The sequence below is a fragment of the Podarcis liolepis genome (genome assembly GCF_965112155.1).
Source record: "Podarcis liolepis genome assembly, chromosome: 10".
Lineage (NCBI taxonomy): Eukaryota > Metazoa > Chordata > Lepidosauria > Squamata > Lacertidae > Podarcis > Podarcis liolepis.
The window spans coordinates 55,944,848-55,963,715 of NC_139562.1; the positions used below are offsets into that span (position 1 = coordinate 55,944,848).

Sequence of the window (18,868 nt, forward strand, 5' to 3'; positions counted from 1 at the left end):
TTTAAAAGTATAAAAACCACAAAAGCAAAATGCAAATGGTAAGCCGCTGCATTACAAACACTATCGCAAAATGCAAGGCGGCAAAAGAGAAATTAAGAAGGACCATAACCAGGTGAGGTGACAGTGATTTGTTTCAACGTATCAGGTGAGAGAAGACAGGAGTGCCTGGCGAGCTCTGGTCCATGGGGTCACGAAGAGTCGGACATGACTAAACGACTAAAGAACAACAACATCAGGTGAGAACTAGTATTAATAAATTTCCAGCCATTCACGTTGACAAGGACCAACTGTGTCTTTTGTACCAGTATGGTGTCTTTGTGGTTGTGGACAGAAATTTGTAAATGAGAGGACAACTCGTATGACAGGCTCAGAAATGACTTCCCTCATTTCAGAGGAAGGCAAGCAATATCACCCTTTACATTTTCAGATTTTTTGTTACATGGCCTTCTAATGTTCCCCCACCTCATGATATCTGTGGAATAGTGAACAGAAACATACACGGGATGTTTATTCATTCCGCCACGAGTTACTCTACAAAATGGGTGAAATTGGACATTGTCACACTTCTAATAAATATTAATTATAGCCTGAAAATGAAATGTCATGCCATGACATAGAGCCAAACATCAAATGACAACTATGGAAACTACCGTTAAGGCAGCACTGGCGGTTGTATTACCTGAGTTATTATTTTTTGTCACAGCTGCCGATGGAGTTAATTGGCCAGCTCAACTCCCTTCCAGTCTTTGTCAATATTAACAAACAGGAACTTGGAATAAGAGGAGCTTAGAATTAAAATCTCTATCTTAAATGTGAATGGAGATCAGAAAAATTGCCGGGGCATCAACAAGACACCCAAATCTTGAAATCTCGGGCAAAATGGCACAAATGTTGTGATTAAATAAGAGAGAGAGATTGTCACATTTGTAGGCTGACGTTCTTGTGTTGAACTGTCATTCAAATCATGAATGAGAAAATGTACATTTCTCTGCATCCCTAGGTCTCCAGATGTACCTTCCAGAACAAAATCATTTCCCTACATCTTGTATAAATGTGCATCAAGATAAAAGCAGGTGTCTATAATATTTCTGAGAAAATGGTTTAATTCTTAGGGGTGTATAAGGAGGTTGAGGAATCAATGTGCACGATTGTGTCAATTTCTAATCAAGCACGCTCTCAGCAAGCAGTCTGGATTTTAAAATCATGTTTATTGTCATTTTTCTAATAGCTCCCAGGCCTAAAACTTTGCTTCGAGGAAGCTAAGCACCAGTTTGTGGTTTCTCAGTCTTATGGAAGACATTAGACACACCAGACACACTTCTGGTTGTGAGAACTATCATAACAGAAATCAGATCCTCGATGCAAATGTTCTCACGGCAGATACATGCCAAAAAAGTGTCAAGTGAGACTTTAAATGCAGCAATGACTCCCCCCCCCCCTTAAGGATGTACAAGCACAAGCACTGACTGGACCTCTGACTTCGCTTCGGGCGCTCTCATAGCTCATAGTTTTATGCGAAGTTGAAACCAAAATGGGGCACAGCTCAGATTGTTCTTTGCCCTTTCTGTTGCTTAGTCTTCATGAGCCATAACTCCTGAGAGATGCTCCAAGCTGCATAATTGGTACTGAAAGAAATGAATTTCAAAGCTGGAAATTTGGATAAATTTAAGAGTTCACTGTTAAAGAATGCTGAATTTGGTTTGTTTCTTTCTTAGATGTCACGTTCTTGCCCAGCAAGAATGATATAAGCAGCAGAGAAATTTGCACAGCAAGTTACACAGCAGAGGCTGCTGCGATAGCAAGGGCAAGGTGGAATCGCTTAGCTGGTTTCCCAACAACATGCCTTGCTTCAGGTTAGGGGTGAGGGGGGCAAGGCAGCGGGGATCTCAACCAGGTGCAGGCAGAGCTAATCCAATGCTGCTTCTGCTATGACCACACCAAGCTCCTGGCTGCCTCGCTCCCCTACCTGTCAGTAACCAGGAGCAACATGGGGCATTGGGAAGCCAGGTGATTCAACCACCAATACATGCATTCACTGCACATGGCAGGTTGTGCAAATAGGTCTAGTGAGCAGTTCTCCGCCAAACCAGAAGCGGAGTCTTTGTGCTGAGAACAGAGGATAAAATAGGATAAACTCCTTGCAGGAAGGATAGAGCGTACAGGTAAGGACAAATTAAATATCAAATCCTTCATAGTTGTTATGTAGCAGAATCACACAACTAATTTCCAGTGCTGTTTGTAATAAACAAACTGTGATGGCCTGGGATTCGGACTCAGAGGCTGAACCTGAGGAATCCCAGCCTGCACAGGAGTCCCACCTCCAGAACCAGCTGGCCCGGGGCTGGAGCCTGAAGGGTCCTCACCTGTGCTGGATCCTCAGGTGCAGGCACCAGCTGAGTCTGCTCTGGCCCCTGAGGTGATGGAGGACCCATTGCCTGCAGGTGGTCCACTCTCAGCCCCGTCAGGGAAAGCTGAGGTTGCCTCTGGGTTTGGTAACCCTCCAGCCTCTCCTGAGCTTCTGAGGCTCAGGGCAGAGAGGCGGAGGGAACTAAGTTCTCGCAGGAGGAGTGCTCGCCTCCAGGCCAGGAGAGGCAAGTCACCTGTGGACCGGGGCTGCCCTATGCCTCGGGGCAGATAAAAGCCTTCCAGCCCCAATCCTAGGTTGTGGGAGCAACATTGTTGGTAGCCTGTTCCTGCCTGCACCCTGTCTTGCTCTTCTGCCAGAGTTCCTGACCTCACCTGACTCCCTGCCTTGGACCCCGCCTCTCCTTTGATGGACAGCCTCCATACCGGACCCTCGACCTCGGACTGGACTCAGACCTCGCATCTCGTTTAGCCCCCGGGACCAGCACACAAACACACACACAAGATCAGAGATTGTGGCCCTCTTGTTGGACTATTATCACTGGCCATGCTAGCTGAGGCTGATGGGGGTTGGAGTCTAACAACATCTGGAAGACCAGAGGCTCCTTGCTCCTATTCTCAGAGGGTCCTAATTCCTATTCTAGATATAGCTGCATCACAGGAGTGTGGATGCCAGAAGAGAGGATGAGGAACTTAATTCCAGTGATCTTCGCCACAGTCCCTCATACAGCAGAAAACATGACCCTGTTGAACTTCTTCATCAACACAGAGTGTGCGCAGCGAATGAAGTGTAGAAATAAAAAGCTGTCCACAATATCTTTTCTTAGTTTTATTTTCGAAAATTTTAACAGCCAAACGCTGCAAGCCATCACCAGCAGCTTACAAGACATTTGATCAAACTAAATACCTCGGGTTATTTGATCAAATTAGTGGTACCTCAGGTTACATACGCTTCAGGTTACATACACTTCAGGTGACATTCCACTAACCCAGAAATAGTGCTTCAGGTTAAGAACATTGCTTCAGGATAAGAACAGAAATTGGGCTCCGGCGGCACGGCAGCAGCAGGAGGCCCCAGTAGCTAAAGTGCTGCTTCAGGTTAAGAACAGTTTCAGGTTAAGAACGGACCTCCGTAACAAATTAAGTACTTAACCCGAGGTACAGTTTGAATTAATCAATTATCTTATCATTGTCAGGAGCTCATCCTACACTCGAGTAGGAGCCTAGTAGAGACACATGCCCGACTGGCATGCTATCTCCCTCCTGGTCGTTCGGGAGCTTCAAAAGCTTTCTTCAGCCCGAACATCACAATGACTGATGCCAACCAACACCGGCACACTTAGGGATACGCAGAGTCTTCGCAGCTTGCGTGACAGAACTCAGCATTTTGGCTAATCTACTTTATTTACATATAAACACACGGAGCACTGCAATATGGCTCCCTCTCTCTCTAGCATCAGACAGCAAAGAGAAAAAGAACAAAGGACAATAGTCCCACTTCATGGGACACAGTAACACAAACATCCTGTCTCCGTCACTTCCCACTCTGTGGAGTCAAAACATATACCGTCACGTGAAAGATAACAATCCCATGACTGCAATCATGGAGCAGGAATTCTAACATCCATATCCCTTCCTGCACCCAGTGCAGAAAGTAACTATCCTTTTAACTAGGCAAAAAGTCAAGAGACCACAGGTGTGCAGCTAAGTAGGTCAAACTGCAAACATATACCTCTGAAACCAACCTGGTTCCTGAGAAGCATTATTGACCACTTTAAGATAAAGGAAAACCGACAGACCCATGTGTACAGCCCCAGCAGGGATCAGCCTTGCCCACCAAGACCTAAAGCCACGCAGGGTGGGCCAACACTGACCCAATGTTTCTTGTGTTTTTTCCTCTGCACTGTTGCTGCCTGTTCACCTGCCCTCTCTAAACATGCAAGCGGTGACAAAGGTATGGAGAAAAAGCAGCATCTTCCACATGGGGGGACTGCCGAGAGGCTGGGGCACAGTGGAGGAATCGTCCCCCAATGCCTCTGCGCTGATATGACGTCTCCTTCAAGTCCAACCCTCAGGCAGCGCCTGTCAAGAAGCATTATTCCTGAGCTCCCAAAAACTCTTCCTTCCTCACAATCCCAGAGGAAGGGGGAAAACACTCAGCGGATGAAGGAAGCATGCAGTTACATTTCCATTTTTATCCTGACATTTCAACAAAGTAATCTATTTTTTGTTTTATTTTTAGAAACTGCAGTTGTATTTGGAATAGTCGCCTCTCGCTGGAAATCTGTACAGCAAGGGAATGAATTCTGATGAAAACTGTTAGCATGCATTTTCAGACGCGAGATCTGCCAGAAATTCCTTTGGTCCCAGTGCTGTACAAATACCAAATGAACTCTCTCTCTTTATTTAAAAAGAAAAAGAAAACAGCCAACGCCACAGCGTTGTAATTTCTAATACACTTGCTGCTGTTGAAAAGGCCACTGCCGCGGTTATATTTTGGCAGCTGTGTGAAAAAACTTGTCACTCTCTTCATAAATATGTACCAGACGGAATATAAGAGGGGAGAATTTAACAGTTAGCCAAATAACATGCCAGCTTCTTTTCTCCTCGGTGATTAAACTATTTCCCCATGCAAGAACAACACCTCTAGCTTGAAAAGGATGCCACCTCAAGGCAAAAGCTCATATGAATAATTGCTGTTTTAGAAATGATGCGAGTTTTCCACAGACCACGAGCAACTTAAGAAACAGTCGCTAGACTTTTTCCAGCACATGGCATTTAGCGGATGGAATATATTGTGGCCCCGATCCAGCTATCCTAACAATCCAATGAATACACACAATGGGGAGCAAACCTGTACAGAACTGCTGTGCGTACCTTGTTGAAAGCAACAGAGCTGACCTGTTTCATTTATTTCAGTGGGTTTCAAAAGAACAGCTACATTTATCTGAATCAAGGACTAGTGCCTGGTCATGTAACACAGAATTTCAATATTCAACCTCCTCAAAAGGAAATGAAGAATGCAATCACTCCCCCCCCCCCCCCACAGAGAGAGGGAGAAATGGTTTCCCCATTTTTTGAAAATATGTTACAAATGGGTGCCATTTCCCCAACTCAAAGCAATACAAATAAAAGCAAAACATCCTCACACGACAGTGCCTGCACATCCAAAACTAATTTTTGGGATTAATATGAAATAATTTGTAACAGGTGATTCTGTGTTTGCACTTTACTGCTTATGTGGGCAAGACATGATCAAAAGGAAGCCTTTAATATGGACAGAAACTGAGACTGCAATCCTGTACACACTTACTTGAGGGTAAGTCTTATTAAGGTAAAAAAAAAAAAAAAAGGTAAAGGACTCCTGGAGGGTTAAGTCCAGTCAAAGGCAACTCTGGGGTTGCAGCGCTTATCTCGCTTTCAGGCCGAGGGAGCCGGCATTTGTCCACAGACACCTTTCCGGGTCATGTGGCCAGCATGACTAAACCACTTCTGCCACAATATTACACCGTGACGGAAGCCAGAGCGCACTGAAATGCCGTTTACCTTCCCACTGCAGTGGTACCTATTTATCTACTTGCACTGGCTTGCTTTGGAACTGCTAGGTTGGCAGGAGCTGGGACAGCAACAGGAGCTCACCCCATCACGGGGATTCGAACCGCTGACCTTCCAATCAGCAAGCCCAAGAGGCTCAGTGGTTTAGCGCCACCCGTGTCCCTTAAGTCTTATTAAGCTCAGTGAGTAGACTTGCAAGGGGGTTGTGCTGAGAGTCGCTTTTACGTGGCGAGTTAATTTGTCCATTCTCACTGCAAATTATGATTGCATGGGTCGCCATCCCTATAATCCTTTGGTGAGGCTAATTTTTCTCAATGAAAATTTGCCTCGGTATAATGCAAGACATAGGTTTCAAAGTTAGGTTTCAAAGTTAGGTTTCAAAGTTAGCTAGGTTTCAAAAAAAAAAAAAAGATTATGTTCATATTAAGCACATTTTAGAATCGACTGCATTTCCGAAAGGACAGCTGATAATCTTACATATGCAAAAGCACCTGCTGTTAAAACTGCTATTCAAGGATTAATCTGAGCTCATACTTGGTCCCCGCATCCTGTTTTCACTGCTAGGATTCCTCCCTGTAGAACACCCAAAATAATAATGAAAAACGCCTCTAAACATGCACAGCGTAATAAATTTTAAAAATTCTGCCACCTGTCTCCATATGTGGGGTTATCCATGGTTATTCATCAAGGACATGGCAGAAGTGCTTTCTGACAGTCCACTTTACACAACAATACAAATTAGAATGCTTCAAAATAGATAAAAAGCACAACCCTGGACACATTGACTGAGATTCCAGTGAGATATATTGGACTTACAGCCCAGTTGGTGGGTTTAAGATTCGCACGTCACTAACACTAAGCAAGAGACTCCCAAGGCTGCCATTGGACACCCACTTACCTGGAAGTAAGCTCCATTTAACTCAACAGGACTTACTTCTGAGTAGAACGGTACAGGATTGCACGTCAAACATTCAATTGATTTCCATAGGCTTTGTTTCCAAATAAACGTGCTTAGAATGGAAGCACAAATTAGAAGGGATTGCAGTTGGTTCTCAAACGGAATCCATTCCAGAAGTCCGTTCGACTTCCAAAACGTTCGGAAACCAAAGTGCAGCTTCTGATTGGCTGCAGAAAGCTCCTGCAGCCAATTGGAAGCCGCGGAAGCCCCGTCAGACGTTCGGCTTCCAAAAATAGTTCGCAAACCAGAACACTCACTTCTGGGTTTGCAGCGTTCGAGAGCCAAAACTTTCGAGAACTAAGCTGTTTGAAAACCAAGGTACGGCTGTATTTTTTTCCAATCAAAATATTTGAACGCTGTACATTACCCACTCACCGCAATTTCCTGCTCGTAGGTCCAAACGCCGCAGGCCAGTTCAATGCAGAATATAACAAGCAAACTTCCAAAATACTGCAAAACACAAAACAGGAGTTAAATTGTAACTAGTCTAGTAGGGAGAAATGACTTCTTGTTTTAAAACACAATTTTTGTGCTCTAAAAATCCTAAAATAATTTTGGCTTCTTAACCAAATGCATATAACGGTTGTTTTGGTATAGTTAACCTACCTCCCAGACCCGTGCAAAGCGAGATGTTCCAAGCCCACTTAATCAATGGGATGGATGCAAGCCAACTGCTGTGATAATAAACAATTAGACAAAAGCTGCTCATAGAGGGTAGGTTTTGCCCTGAGGGTAGTTTTCAAGAATTCAGGGTAAGAGGAATTCAGAACAGGCAGCTGGTGCTATCATAGCAGGTTACATAATCAGTGGCTGTTCAATTCCAAGTAATAATTTTAGGATCAAGTTACAAGGCAGTTATTTACCATGTAGTAAATCAAAGCTGGTTTACCATACTGTTATTTCTGCAAAAAAAAAAAAAAAAAAAGCCTTGCTACTCTAGCCACTACCCCACAAATTGCACTGACGTGACGAACGACACACTAGGAGGAATATTATTGGTAGCAACCACAGTTTGGCATATATACAGCACATCTGAGCGTTCGAAGGGTTTCCCATGTGTCCTTTCAGGAAACCTACAGAAAGCTATTTGGTCGCTATCATAGGCAGTGGGTCTTATTTAAGGTCACCCAGTAAGCAAATAGTTAAAGTGAGTGATGATCCACAGCTATATCAGTTGTTTAAAAAAGGTGTTTAAAAATGTAACCTTTGTGGTTTGGTAACCACATCGACTTATAGGGTGGATATAGAAGAAAAAATTCCTGGCACCTTCCGGTTCAGTCATAGCGCCAGGAGATTTCAGTCGGCAAGCTTTAATTGGAAGATGGGCATGAATCAAGCATTTCTTGTCTTAGGGCTTATTAATAGGAGATGTTTGCGCACGACAGAGGGAGAGAAGCATTGCTTTCTCATTTGTTACTGAAATTCAAACACATACAAATTTGTTACTGGTGTCAGAACGACCAGGGACCAACAACAAGGAATCTCTCCGGAAATGACTGGCAGAATCCGAGACCAGGGAGAAGAGTCGGTGGAAGAAGATCGGAGGAAATTTAAAATTTATTTACAGAAACATTGCAAAATTTTTGAATGCTGATAACGTTGAAATGAACTTAAGGGGTTCTAGCAACAAGGTAAAATGTAAGATGGGATTGATATTAGATAAACTAAATTGATTATGAATTTGCTGAACCAACTTTAAAAAAGGGATACAGAAAAGGGAGACGTGAGGAAGTCAGGAAAATAGGTTAACTAAAGAGGAGTTGTAAAAGAGAGAGTTGTGTTTTTCTTTTTTCTTTTTATGTGTTTTTTACTTTTTTACTTTTTTGTGATTTAATGCTTGTATTTTGTATTGTGTGTTTTGACTTTGTATTTTTCTGTTTTTGTATTTTCTTTTCTTTTTTCTGTTTCTGCATTTTTTCTTTGAACTTTTTTACTGAGAAAACTTAATAAAATATTTATAAAAACAACAACAACAACAAGGAATCTCTCGTATTCAGGCTGCAGGCCTATGACTGATTTACCCAGTCACACATGCCCCCTTTGAACAGTTTGGGTCAAGGAAACACACTTTGCAAGTGCCACAGCCATTCACAGTCGCTATGGCAGCAGCGGCTTTGGGCCCATCCTTCTGTTAAGCCTCCACATTGCTCCACCTCCAACTGCACTGCAGCTCATCACCGAACAAGAGTACACCTTGCTAAAATGGTCTGAGATATTTCACAGAATAGGCGGCTACTTTGGTCAGTGGCAGAACTGGTTCAGGGAACTCAAGTTTCTGAGAAATGGTTGCAGAGGAGGTAGAATGAGGTGAGGAAACTCAGGAACAGACACCAAATGGGCCCTACTTGGGTCCCCTTGGGATTCTTCCCAGGCCACAACCCCTATCCTCAGATTGCATCCATCAAAGGTCATGTTCTGTGCCCTCCTCGAGTCAATGCATCCTTGAACAGTGATAATGCTACTCTTTTGGCTGTATAGGTTTATGACATGGGTAGGCAAACTAAGGCCCGGGGGACGGATCCAGCCCAATCGCCTTCTAAATCCGGCCCGTGGACAGTCCAGGAATCAGCATGTTTTTACATGAGTAGAATGTGTCCTTTTATTTAAAATGCATCTCTGGGTTATTTGTGGAGCATAGGAATTCATTCATTTCCCCCCAAAAAATATAATCCGGCCCCCCACAAGGTCTGAGGGACAGAGGACCAGCCCTCTGTTGAAAAAGTTTGTTGACCCCTGGATGAGGTGGCTGGGTGCCGAATTCCCAAGGGAGCAGAAAAGACTATGTATGCAACCACAGCTGCACAGATGTTATTGGCCCAGAGATGGAAAGATGGTAAAGTTCCTGCCAGAGAAGAATGGCAGATGAAGTTGATGGACTACGCTGAAAGGGCTTAAATGAGCGGAAGAATCAGAAATCAGGAAGACCAAAATTTTAATAAGGAAGGGGGAAATTTATAACCATTGTAAACGGTTAAAATCGTTAGTAGGATTAGAATATCACTTGTAGGTTAAGGGTGAATTCTGGACACAATGAAGATGTAAAAGATTTGTATCATAAAAGATGCAGGAGGAAATGATTACTAATAGGACCCACAAAGGGGAAGAGATTCCTTGGAATCTTGTCTTTATGATTTATGTTTGATATAGCTCTGTAAAATTTTAATTTGAAAAACCAATTTATTTTTTTTTAAAGAGAGGTGGCTGTATATAGGAAACTTGTGACTTTACAAAGGTAAGTCTCACCTGTTGCTCTGCCCCATCACTGCCTTATGGCTTTCAGAAAGTCGCCTATAAGAAAATGTGCCTTTGGGCAGTTTCCCTAACCCTGAGAGAGAATGTGCAGGTTATTTACAGTAAAGAAGTGGGGAAAACGTTGCTCTTGGGAAATGTTGTTGTTCTAAAAAAAGCATTTTATGGGTCTTTCCCTTTGCGAAAGTGTTTCCCATTTTCTCTCTTCTTTCAAAGTTACAGCGTTGCTAGAAAACCAATTAATCATTTGTCAGGATGCATCTTCCGCTGTTATTAATTTATTCCCTTTCACTGCTCTAATAAATAACGAACATGCATACAGTGTGTCGTACGGATCGACTCTGCCATCATATTTCAGGCAATGGTGCAAGGAATGCCGGCGTGGAAATAGAAAATGCTTCACATGCAACCGTTCAGCCACTTCTTCTACACTCAATATATTGGTTTAATTCCAACATTTCCTTTTTCTGAATGCCATTAAATGTTTCACAGCTGAAGCAACACAGTGTGTGTGTGTGTGTGTGTGTGTGTGTGTGTGTGTGATGGCTTTCTGCCTTACAAAAGGTTTTCAGAAAGTTTCTGAATAGCTTTTAACACAGATAGCTTTTAAGTACTGTTAAAAAGACAGGGGGGAGAGGAAAAGATAAAATGGAATCATTTTGTGCCTCTACAGCAGTGTTTCCCAAACTTGGGTCTCCAGCTGTTTTTGGACTACAACTCCCATCATCCCTAGCTAGCAGGAACAGTGGTCAGGGATGATGGGAATTGTAGTCCAAAAAACAGCTGAAGACACAAAGTTGGGAAACACTGATCTACAGCGAGCAAGGAATCGACACAATGTTTGCAACAAGCAGTTAAAACACACTTCCCAGAAACAACAGGTGAGATTGCAGGTGGGAGATTCTGGAGAGAAAGAAGATTGGTTGGTGCCTGGGAGAATGTCAAGAATAGATTAGCCACTCTCACATTACAGGAGTTTATGTATGGATTTTATAACTAAATTTATACTTATAAACCGCTCAGATGCCATTATGTCATGCAAGCGGTATATAAATCAAACAATTAGAATAGCTATTATTGTTATTTCTAGGAATCATTGTATCAATAATGGCTTTTTTTTGTCTCTACAAAACACTTTGTCATTCTGAAACTGTTAATCTTTTATTTTATTCTATTTATATGAAAATTTATTTACCACTAGCTTGTGTAGAACACATCCACGCAGTGTACAAAATATATATATACATATAAACGACAACAAATGTTACGAGAAATATAAAAGCAGTACATGCCATAAGGAAGTGGCCAACCACACAAAATCCACCCAGCTGAAAAGGCCTGGCGACATGAGAAAGCTTTCGAAAGACATCTAAAAATAAGAAGGGCATTCCGCACCACTTGACAGGCTCAGCTTCTCACAAATAACAAACAGGCCTCATTGACAACATTCAGACAACACGTTTTAATATTTACAACTGTCTACCTATTTTCCTAAAGAAAATTATTCAATAGACCGTAAAGGCTGCACAATGTTGTTTCTTTACAGAGGCTGGATAGAGAAGAAACAGTTTTAAAATATCTGGGAATTAATAAATGGGGGGGGGATGCTCTTGCCTTTTGGCAGGTTAATACTGAGTATTACAAACAGCAGCATCCCAGGATGATCACTTGCACCCCAAATAGGTGACTTGTCCATGTCACTCAGCCATGCTTAAAAGAGTATTTAACCACATATCACATATCACATGAGGATGTATAGCATGTATACCTAGACAATATATGGTTCACACTGTAGAAATTTATCCTTTAGTAAATGACCATCTATCCTTAAAAAATTCGGCACCGGGGATTGGACAATATTATTTTATTCAGTGTTAATTAAAAAACCGATAACATTAAAAAGAAAAGAAAAATTAAAGTTATCACAATTATAACTGGAGACGCATTTAAATAATCCCAAATAAACATTTTGGAGCTTGTGAAGACGTGCTTTGTTAGGCCAGTATTCAATAAACATTGCCAGAGACTGTTTAAACGTTTTACATTTCTGCCTTCTTTCTTCCATTCTTAAACAGCTTGCAAGCTTCACTGTAACTACATATTTGGACTTTTTGGCTTTCTAATCTGTTACGAGTGCTATTGTTTTCTAAAATAATAAATAGAATAAATAGATAAACTTTATCAGAACCTGGTGAATGCTGCCACACAAAACTGTTTCACGCGTGATGTTATGTATTGAAGTTCTCACCCTGGCCAAAAGGAGTATCGTGTATATAGTTTTCACTCAGGTCCACATCAGTTACTTTAGGCGGGAAACCCTGGGTTGTTGTTGCTACAATGTTGACAGCCGGCTGCCTATAAAAGCAGGCCGGCTAAGCTGTTTGCTGTTCAGTTCTGTTCCAGCTTACAAATAAAGAGCTGCTTTGGAGAAATTGCTGTGTCATCTGATATGTTCACCCACAATTCAACAGGTGAGGTCACCTCTGTCTCTCCATTTCATTTCATTTCTCATTCCTGTGAGCACTGAGCATGTTCAGTTCTCTTATCCCCACACGTTTTTGTTGAGCAGGTTGAGGGAGAACAAATAGCATGAATGACTGGCTGGAACCCTGAACAGGAGCTGTCCAAGTTGAAACAGGATCCACTCTGTCCCCCAGTGCTTTCAAAACCCAATAAAATAGATCCTGAACGCTGGAGAGCACACGATGCATGAAGTTATTATCCATTCCCCATAACCCTTGACTTCCCCCCGCAAGCAAAGTCAGGAAAGAGAGAAGGGCAGATTTTGAGGGTGAGCAGCTGCAGAAGGAAAGCTTCAGGGAATCTCAAAAGGCTGGCATATACGGCGTGCCAAACAAATGTCAAAAGATTGCAAGATGTGAAGTGCAGCATTTCCTACTGGCTACCAGTTTTCTTAAAGAAGGCTGATTGCCAAAGAATTGATGCTTTTGAATTATGGTGCTGGAGGAGACCCTTGAGAGTCCCATGGACTGCAAGAAGATCAAACCTCTCCATTCTTAAGGAAATCAGCCCCGAGTGCTCACTGGAAGGACAGATCCTGAAGCTGAGACTCCAATACTTTGGCCACCTCATGAGAAGAGAAGACTCCCTGGAAAAGACCCTGATGTTGGGAAAGATGGAGGGCACAAGGAGAAGGGGACGACAGAGGATGAGATGGTTGGACAGTGTTCTCGAAGCTACTAGCATGAGTTTGACCAAACTGCGTGAGGCAGTGGAAGATAGGAGGGCCTGGCGTGCTCTAGTCCATGGGGTCACGAAGAGTCGGACACGACTAAACGAATAAACAACAACAACAACAGTTTTCTTCTGAGAAACAAGCAATCCAGACATCGGCCTGTACCCTCGGAAGCATCTCATGACCCTCAGCAGAACGCTCAATTTGCAAAGGGAACTCAAAAGGAGAAGAAGAGAGCCAAGAAAAGTTCCTGCCTTTGTAACCGATGGCTTCTGCTGCTCAGATCATGGTTACAACCCAACGAAGCGTGATGAGAGGCGGCCCAAAGATCACTCTGGAAGCTGCTCTTTTAAAACTCTGATTAAATCCGGGAACAGCATCCCAAATAATGGGAAATGAATTCCTCAGGGCACACTTCTTTTCAGCTACCCTTATCAAAATCCCGGAGTGATGAAACTCAGCTTTTCCCGTTTGCATGCCAATAAAAGGGCGTTTCCTCAGCTGGGAAGACAAACTATTTTAGAAATGGAATGAATGTCGCTAGGTCTTTAAAAATAAATCCTCTTCATGACAGATATGATCAAAGCAAAAGGGTGGACTTAGGTCAAGCTAATTGAAGTGTAGCTGTTGACTTCAGGGAAATCAGGATGAAACTAAATGATCCCCCTTATTGTTTGCCAGTACATGGGGTGTGAAGATTCACAATACTGCTAAATTGTTGGTTTTTTTAAAGCCCCAAATGTTCTACTGAGTGTGTTAATTTTCTCAGGTTTCCCCTGAATGTGGCACTATTCTTTTTGGGTTGTGCATGTGTGTGTTTTCAATGCAGACTTCATTCCTTCTCCGCATTACCATTTCAAAGATAATAAATGCCATGTGTTTATCAGTTTATTCCCACACGATCAAATACAAGTGAAAAATCATTTCAGATGGTTCAAACAGAAAGTGAATGAGAGGAAAGTTGAGTTTTCCTGAGCAAAGTGAGAGCTTGCAGGTGATGGTGAGGAAACCACGGTGCCATGGATGCAACAGGGCCCCTAGATATAGAAATACATGGATGTCAAGATAGTGTCGTGCTATCCTCCCATTATTTGGCATCTTGGCAAATAATCCTCAAGGTTAGAGGGGGAGAGCCCTGGGGAGGGGGGACTGCCACAGCTTAAAAGCAAAGCAAAGAAAACTGTAGTCCAATGGTCAATAAGTATGGAAGTTGTGTCACGAATCGCTCACCCTTTCTGTAAGAGTAGGAATATGCAGCATTGACAGGAACAAGCAGATACTCCTCCATTAGGCTGATCAAGCATAAGACGTTGCCTTGATGCAGCATTTTGAGAATGCCATGTGGAATTCTCTTGAGCAAAGAAACCTACTGGCGCATTTGGAAGTCAAATATGACCTTCTAGGAAGCACGTTCCTGGTAAACTAGGAACTTTGCCACATAAACCGTCTAACAACTGTACTTCTTATGTCACCTCAATTGTCAATAAGATATTGGAAGAACCTTGGGGAAGAACCTAGTGGGTACGATGAACCTAGTACATGGAAGGTAGCATGGCTCTGGGGTTTGGGTGAGGAACCTACAGCTCGTCAGTTGGTTCTTGGACTCCAGTTCCCATCAGCCGGCATTGCCAACGATCAGAGATAATGGGAGCTGAAGTCTAACCACATCCACATCCGGAAAGCCACAGGTATGCCATTAATGCTGTAGAGCAGGGTTGGCCAAACCTGGGTCTCCAGCTGTTTTTGGACTACAAATCCCATCATCCCTAACCACTGGTCCTGCTAGCTAGGGACGATGGGAGTTGTAGTCCAAGTTTGGGAAGCGCTGCTCTAGAGCATAGCCTCTCAGTATAGCCCCACCTGTGGAAAAGCTGCTAGAGGGCTCACGGACAAGCTGTCTTCACCCATTTACCTCCGATATTCCACGGGAAGCCCACCCCACCCCTCCAGACACATCCCAGGCCTTCCTGTGGCCCCTGCAACTCTCAGGAGATCCTGATCATCGAAATTTCTGTATTCAAGTGCATTGCTATTGTGAGCAACAGTTAAGCACAGGGCTATCTTTATTAGAAGAAATGAGTCTGGGAGCCAACGTGATTAAACAGCAAAAGAGTGTCAGGAGCAGCTGGTACAATCAGCTCCCTGTCCAAGCTGTCAGCCTGATAGGCAGCTGCTGGCAGGAGTCAAAAAACCAGAAGAAGCCAGGCAAGGCAGCCCTGGGGGAGAAGGAAGAGTGCTCAACCTGGATAAAGGTGTGCTCTGCAGCACATTTAGGGAGGGGATGTCAGGGACCGTGCTGAGAAGGTCTGCACTGAGGAGAAATGGTAGGAACCTCCCCCTCCCTCTGCTCCTGATCAGGATACTGAATCTCCCCAGGAGCAGGAGGACAGTATAGATTTGGAACAGTGGTTTGCAGAGGGGCATAGTTCAGAAGGCAGAAGCTGGGAAATACTGGAAGGGGGACAGCTAGGAGAAGTAACACTGGGAGAGAGAGGGTTAACAGATTCACTGTCTCTGGAAAGCATTCATCCACTCAGCCCAAGGTCGAAAAGAGCTGAACAGAAAGCACAGTAGTTACGAGCTCAGGGCACAAGACGCAGTAGTGACTAGTGACGTGAGTGACTAGGGAGGAAGTGGGTGAAACCCTTAATTGGGAGCACCACCATTCCTATAAAATGGATTCTTTGTTCTCTTGCTGTGATCATTAAAGTTTCTAACTGGTAAAAAGACTCCTTTCCTTTGTTCTGCTTATCTACTGCCAATACTCTGTCAATTCCCTGAAGCCTGACAGACCAAGGATGGAGAAGAAGTAACAGGGGAAAAACAAAGAGGTCTGCTAGGCTGTGGGCAAGATTGTCCACAGCAACTTAGGCCTCAGCAAGGGAGGAAGGAAAAGGCAGCATTTCTGGGACTTGCTACCCCAGCAGAGGGTTGGGGAGGGAAAGGGTAACTGAAGGAAGGGGCAGGCTCCTTGCACATCTGATAACAGAGGAAAAGCAAGACTGCTTGAATAAACAGCTCTCAGAAGAGCTCAAAGGACAAGAAAGGCTCTAAACTCATCTGAAGGAAAAGTTCGCCAGGCTTTTTAAAAAGCCATGGTTTAGCATTGCATTAGCGCTGAGGAAACCACAGAAACACAGTATCACACAATTGTAAGGTTGGAAGAGATCCCGAATCCTATTCAAAATAAGGGAATTTCCCTTAAAAAAGGGGAAACGTTGACAGCTATGGACAGATGGCCGTCCAACCTCTGCTTTTAAATCTCCAAGGAAGGAGAGTCCACCACCTCTCATGGAAGTCTGTTCCGCTGTCACACAGCAGGGTTGCTTGTGTTTCTCTATCCATGCTTTTCTGAGGCAAGACTTGGTTCAGCAAACTATGTTTCTTTAAAACACAGGCAATGCAACAAACCATAGTTTACACTTAACTATGGCTAAGGTAATAGAAGCACTGAGCCAGTGTCATACTTACAGCAGTGTGAAACTAGCTGGCTGCTATTAAACTTGTTAAAAACCTTCAATTGTTCAATTTTGGTCTGAAAGCAAGATAACAAAATGCCCCTTATGCGTCTTTTTCCCTCATAGATTTTTCAGTGTTTTTAAAGCTAGATAGAAGAGGCAGCAAACGGGGGGAAATATATCTGAAAACTGAATGTGCAGACTCTCTAGCCATACGCTAGAACTACATGCTTTATTCTGAGCTGAAGTGTTAAATACCTCCTGAAATGTGGGACTCTGCAGAACGCGATTGCAAAGAAAGCAAAAGGAACCATATAAGTATTTAAAGTGCTGCTGCTATACATTTTGAAAGCAATTCAAAAAAGAGGATTGCGCATACTCTCCTTGCCAAAACATTCAGCCCTGACCACCCCAAAATACAAAAAAAGCTGATGAAAAGCCGGTAATCCAGCAGGGATGAATCCCAGTCTCTGTCACGCCTGGTTCTCCGCAGACCTTAACACTAAATCGCTGTCAGTTGTTTATATTTTCCCCTGCTCATACTGATTGGCTATTGAGTGATATATTGAAACACTCCCATTTAGCAAATAATCGAAGTCCAGTGTCAATATTTGTACAAGGTAATGGAGCAGCTGGTGGACTCTTAATTTTGTACTTGGGTGGCGACTGCATTCCTTCATGCCGGACACCAACTCCCCTAAATACCTAAACCCCAAAGTGTAGGTGACCAAAGCACTCCAGGAGATTAAGGTAAATATTAGGGGGAAGAGGTTCTGCCTCACTTCCTCTGCTAGAAGGCAACGTGTGAGAAACTGTAGTGCTAGGAGTCAAAATGATGTGGTTCTTCTTTACCTGAAGGAGCGTCTCCACCCCCATCATTCAGCCCGGACACTGAGATCCAGCTCCGAGGTCCTTCTGGCCGTTCCCTCAGGACAAGAAGTGAAGTTACAGGGAACCAGGCAGAGGGCCTTCTCAGTAGTGGTGTCCGCCCTGTGGAATGCCATCCCATCAGATGCCAAGGAAACAAACAACTACAGTGGTACCTCGGCTTACGAACTTAATCCGTTCCAGAAAACCATTCTTAAACCGAAACTGTTCTTAAACCAAGGCGCGCTTTCTCTAATGAGGCCTCCCGCCACCAGTGACCTTCCACTGTTTGGATTCCGAACTTAGACTGAGGTAAAGTTCTCAAACCAAGACACTATTTCCGGTTTTGCGGAGTTTGTAAACCAAATCGTTCTTAAACTGGACTGTTCTTAAACCGAGGTACCACTGTATCTGACTTTTAGAAGATATCTGAAGGCAGCCTTGTATAGGGAAGTTTTAAATGTTTATTATGATTTTATATTTGCTGGGAGCCACCCAGAGTAGATGGGGCAACCCAGTCAGATGGGCATGGTATTATTATTGTTGTTATTGTTGATGATGATGATGGCCAGCACCACCCATGGCTGGCCCATGTGATGCAATGCAGCTCCATGGATGATCCCCATATGACAGTCACCCACCGCAAACTATCACACAATTCTGCCATTTAACTAAGAGCTACCTGGGTGACTAGGTCACATGCTGCAAACGTAACAGCCCTGATGGATCAGGGTTTTAAACAGTGGCAATACAGCCACCTCAGGAAAATCCACAAAGGCAATCGCTCTCTGCTGTTGTTGCTCCTTAGCAGTTGGTATTTAGAAACATGTTGTCTCTGAATCACAATGCTCCATTTAGCCCCCCACCCCACCCCACCCCCATGACTAGCAACTATTGAATTTGTATAATCCCCCTTTAAAGGCCGTCTAAGCAACCGGTCTAAGTAACCGGTCAACATTACATCTTGCAGCAGTGAATTTCGTAAGTTAATTACAATAGCGTGTTAAGTGGTTCTTCTGACTGCCCCAAACTCCTGCCAATCAGCTGCATTCGATGGGCGACTGAGCTCTAGTCTTAAGAGACCAGGGTTGAAATCTTGTGAAACTCATTTTCATTATGAGAAAGTGGCCTTTCAAGTCTTTGCAATTATGGAGGAAGCCTCTTGAACGTACATGACTGAAAAGGACCTGCAACTTTCAGGTCTGTGTTACTATGCCAAAA

General features: G+C 43.5%; 1 protein-coding gene across 6 annotated transcripts in view; it reads right to left on the reverse strand.

Annotated features, from left to right (window-relative positions):
* The window catches only part of TSPAN12 (tetraspanin 12), an 89,148-nt gene that overhangs the window by 14,591 nt on the left and 55,689 nt on the right, over positions 1–18,868 (reverse strand). For all 6 annotated transcript variants that reach the window (XR_014516614.1, XR_014516615.1, XR_014516616.1 and 3 more), the window contains one exon: positions 7,253–7,327. Coding sequence is in view for 3 of the 6 variants with exons in the window: in XM_083463740.1 (XP_083319866.1) it covers positions 7,253–7,327 (75 nt within the window). In the remaining 3 variants the exon portion in view is untranslated. The remainder of the gene's footprint in view (positions 1–7,252; positions 7,328–18,868) is intronic.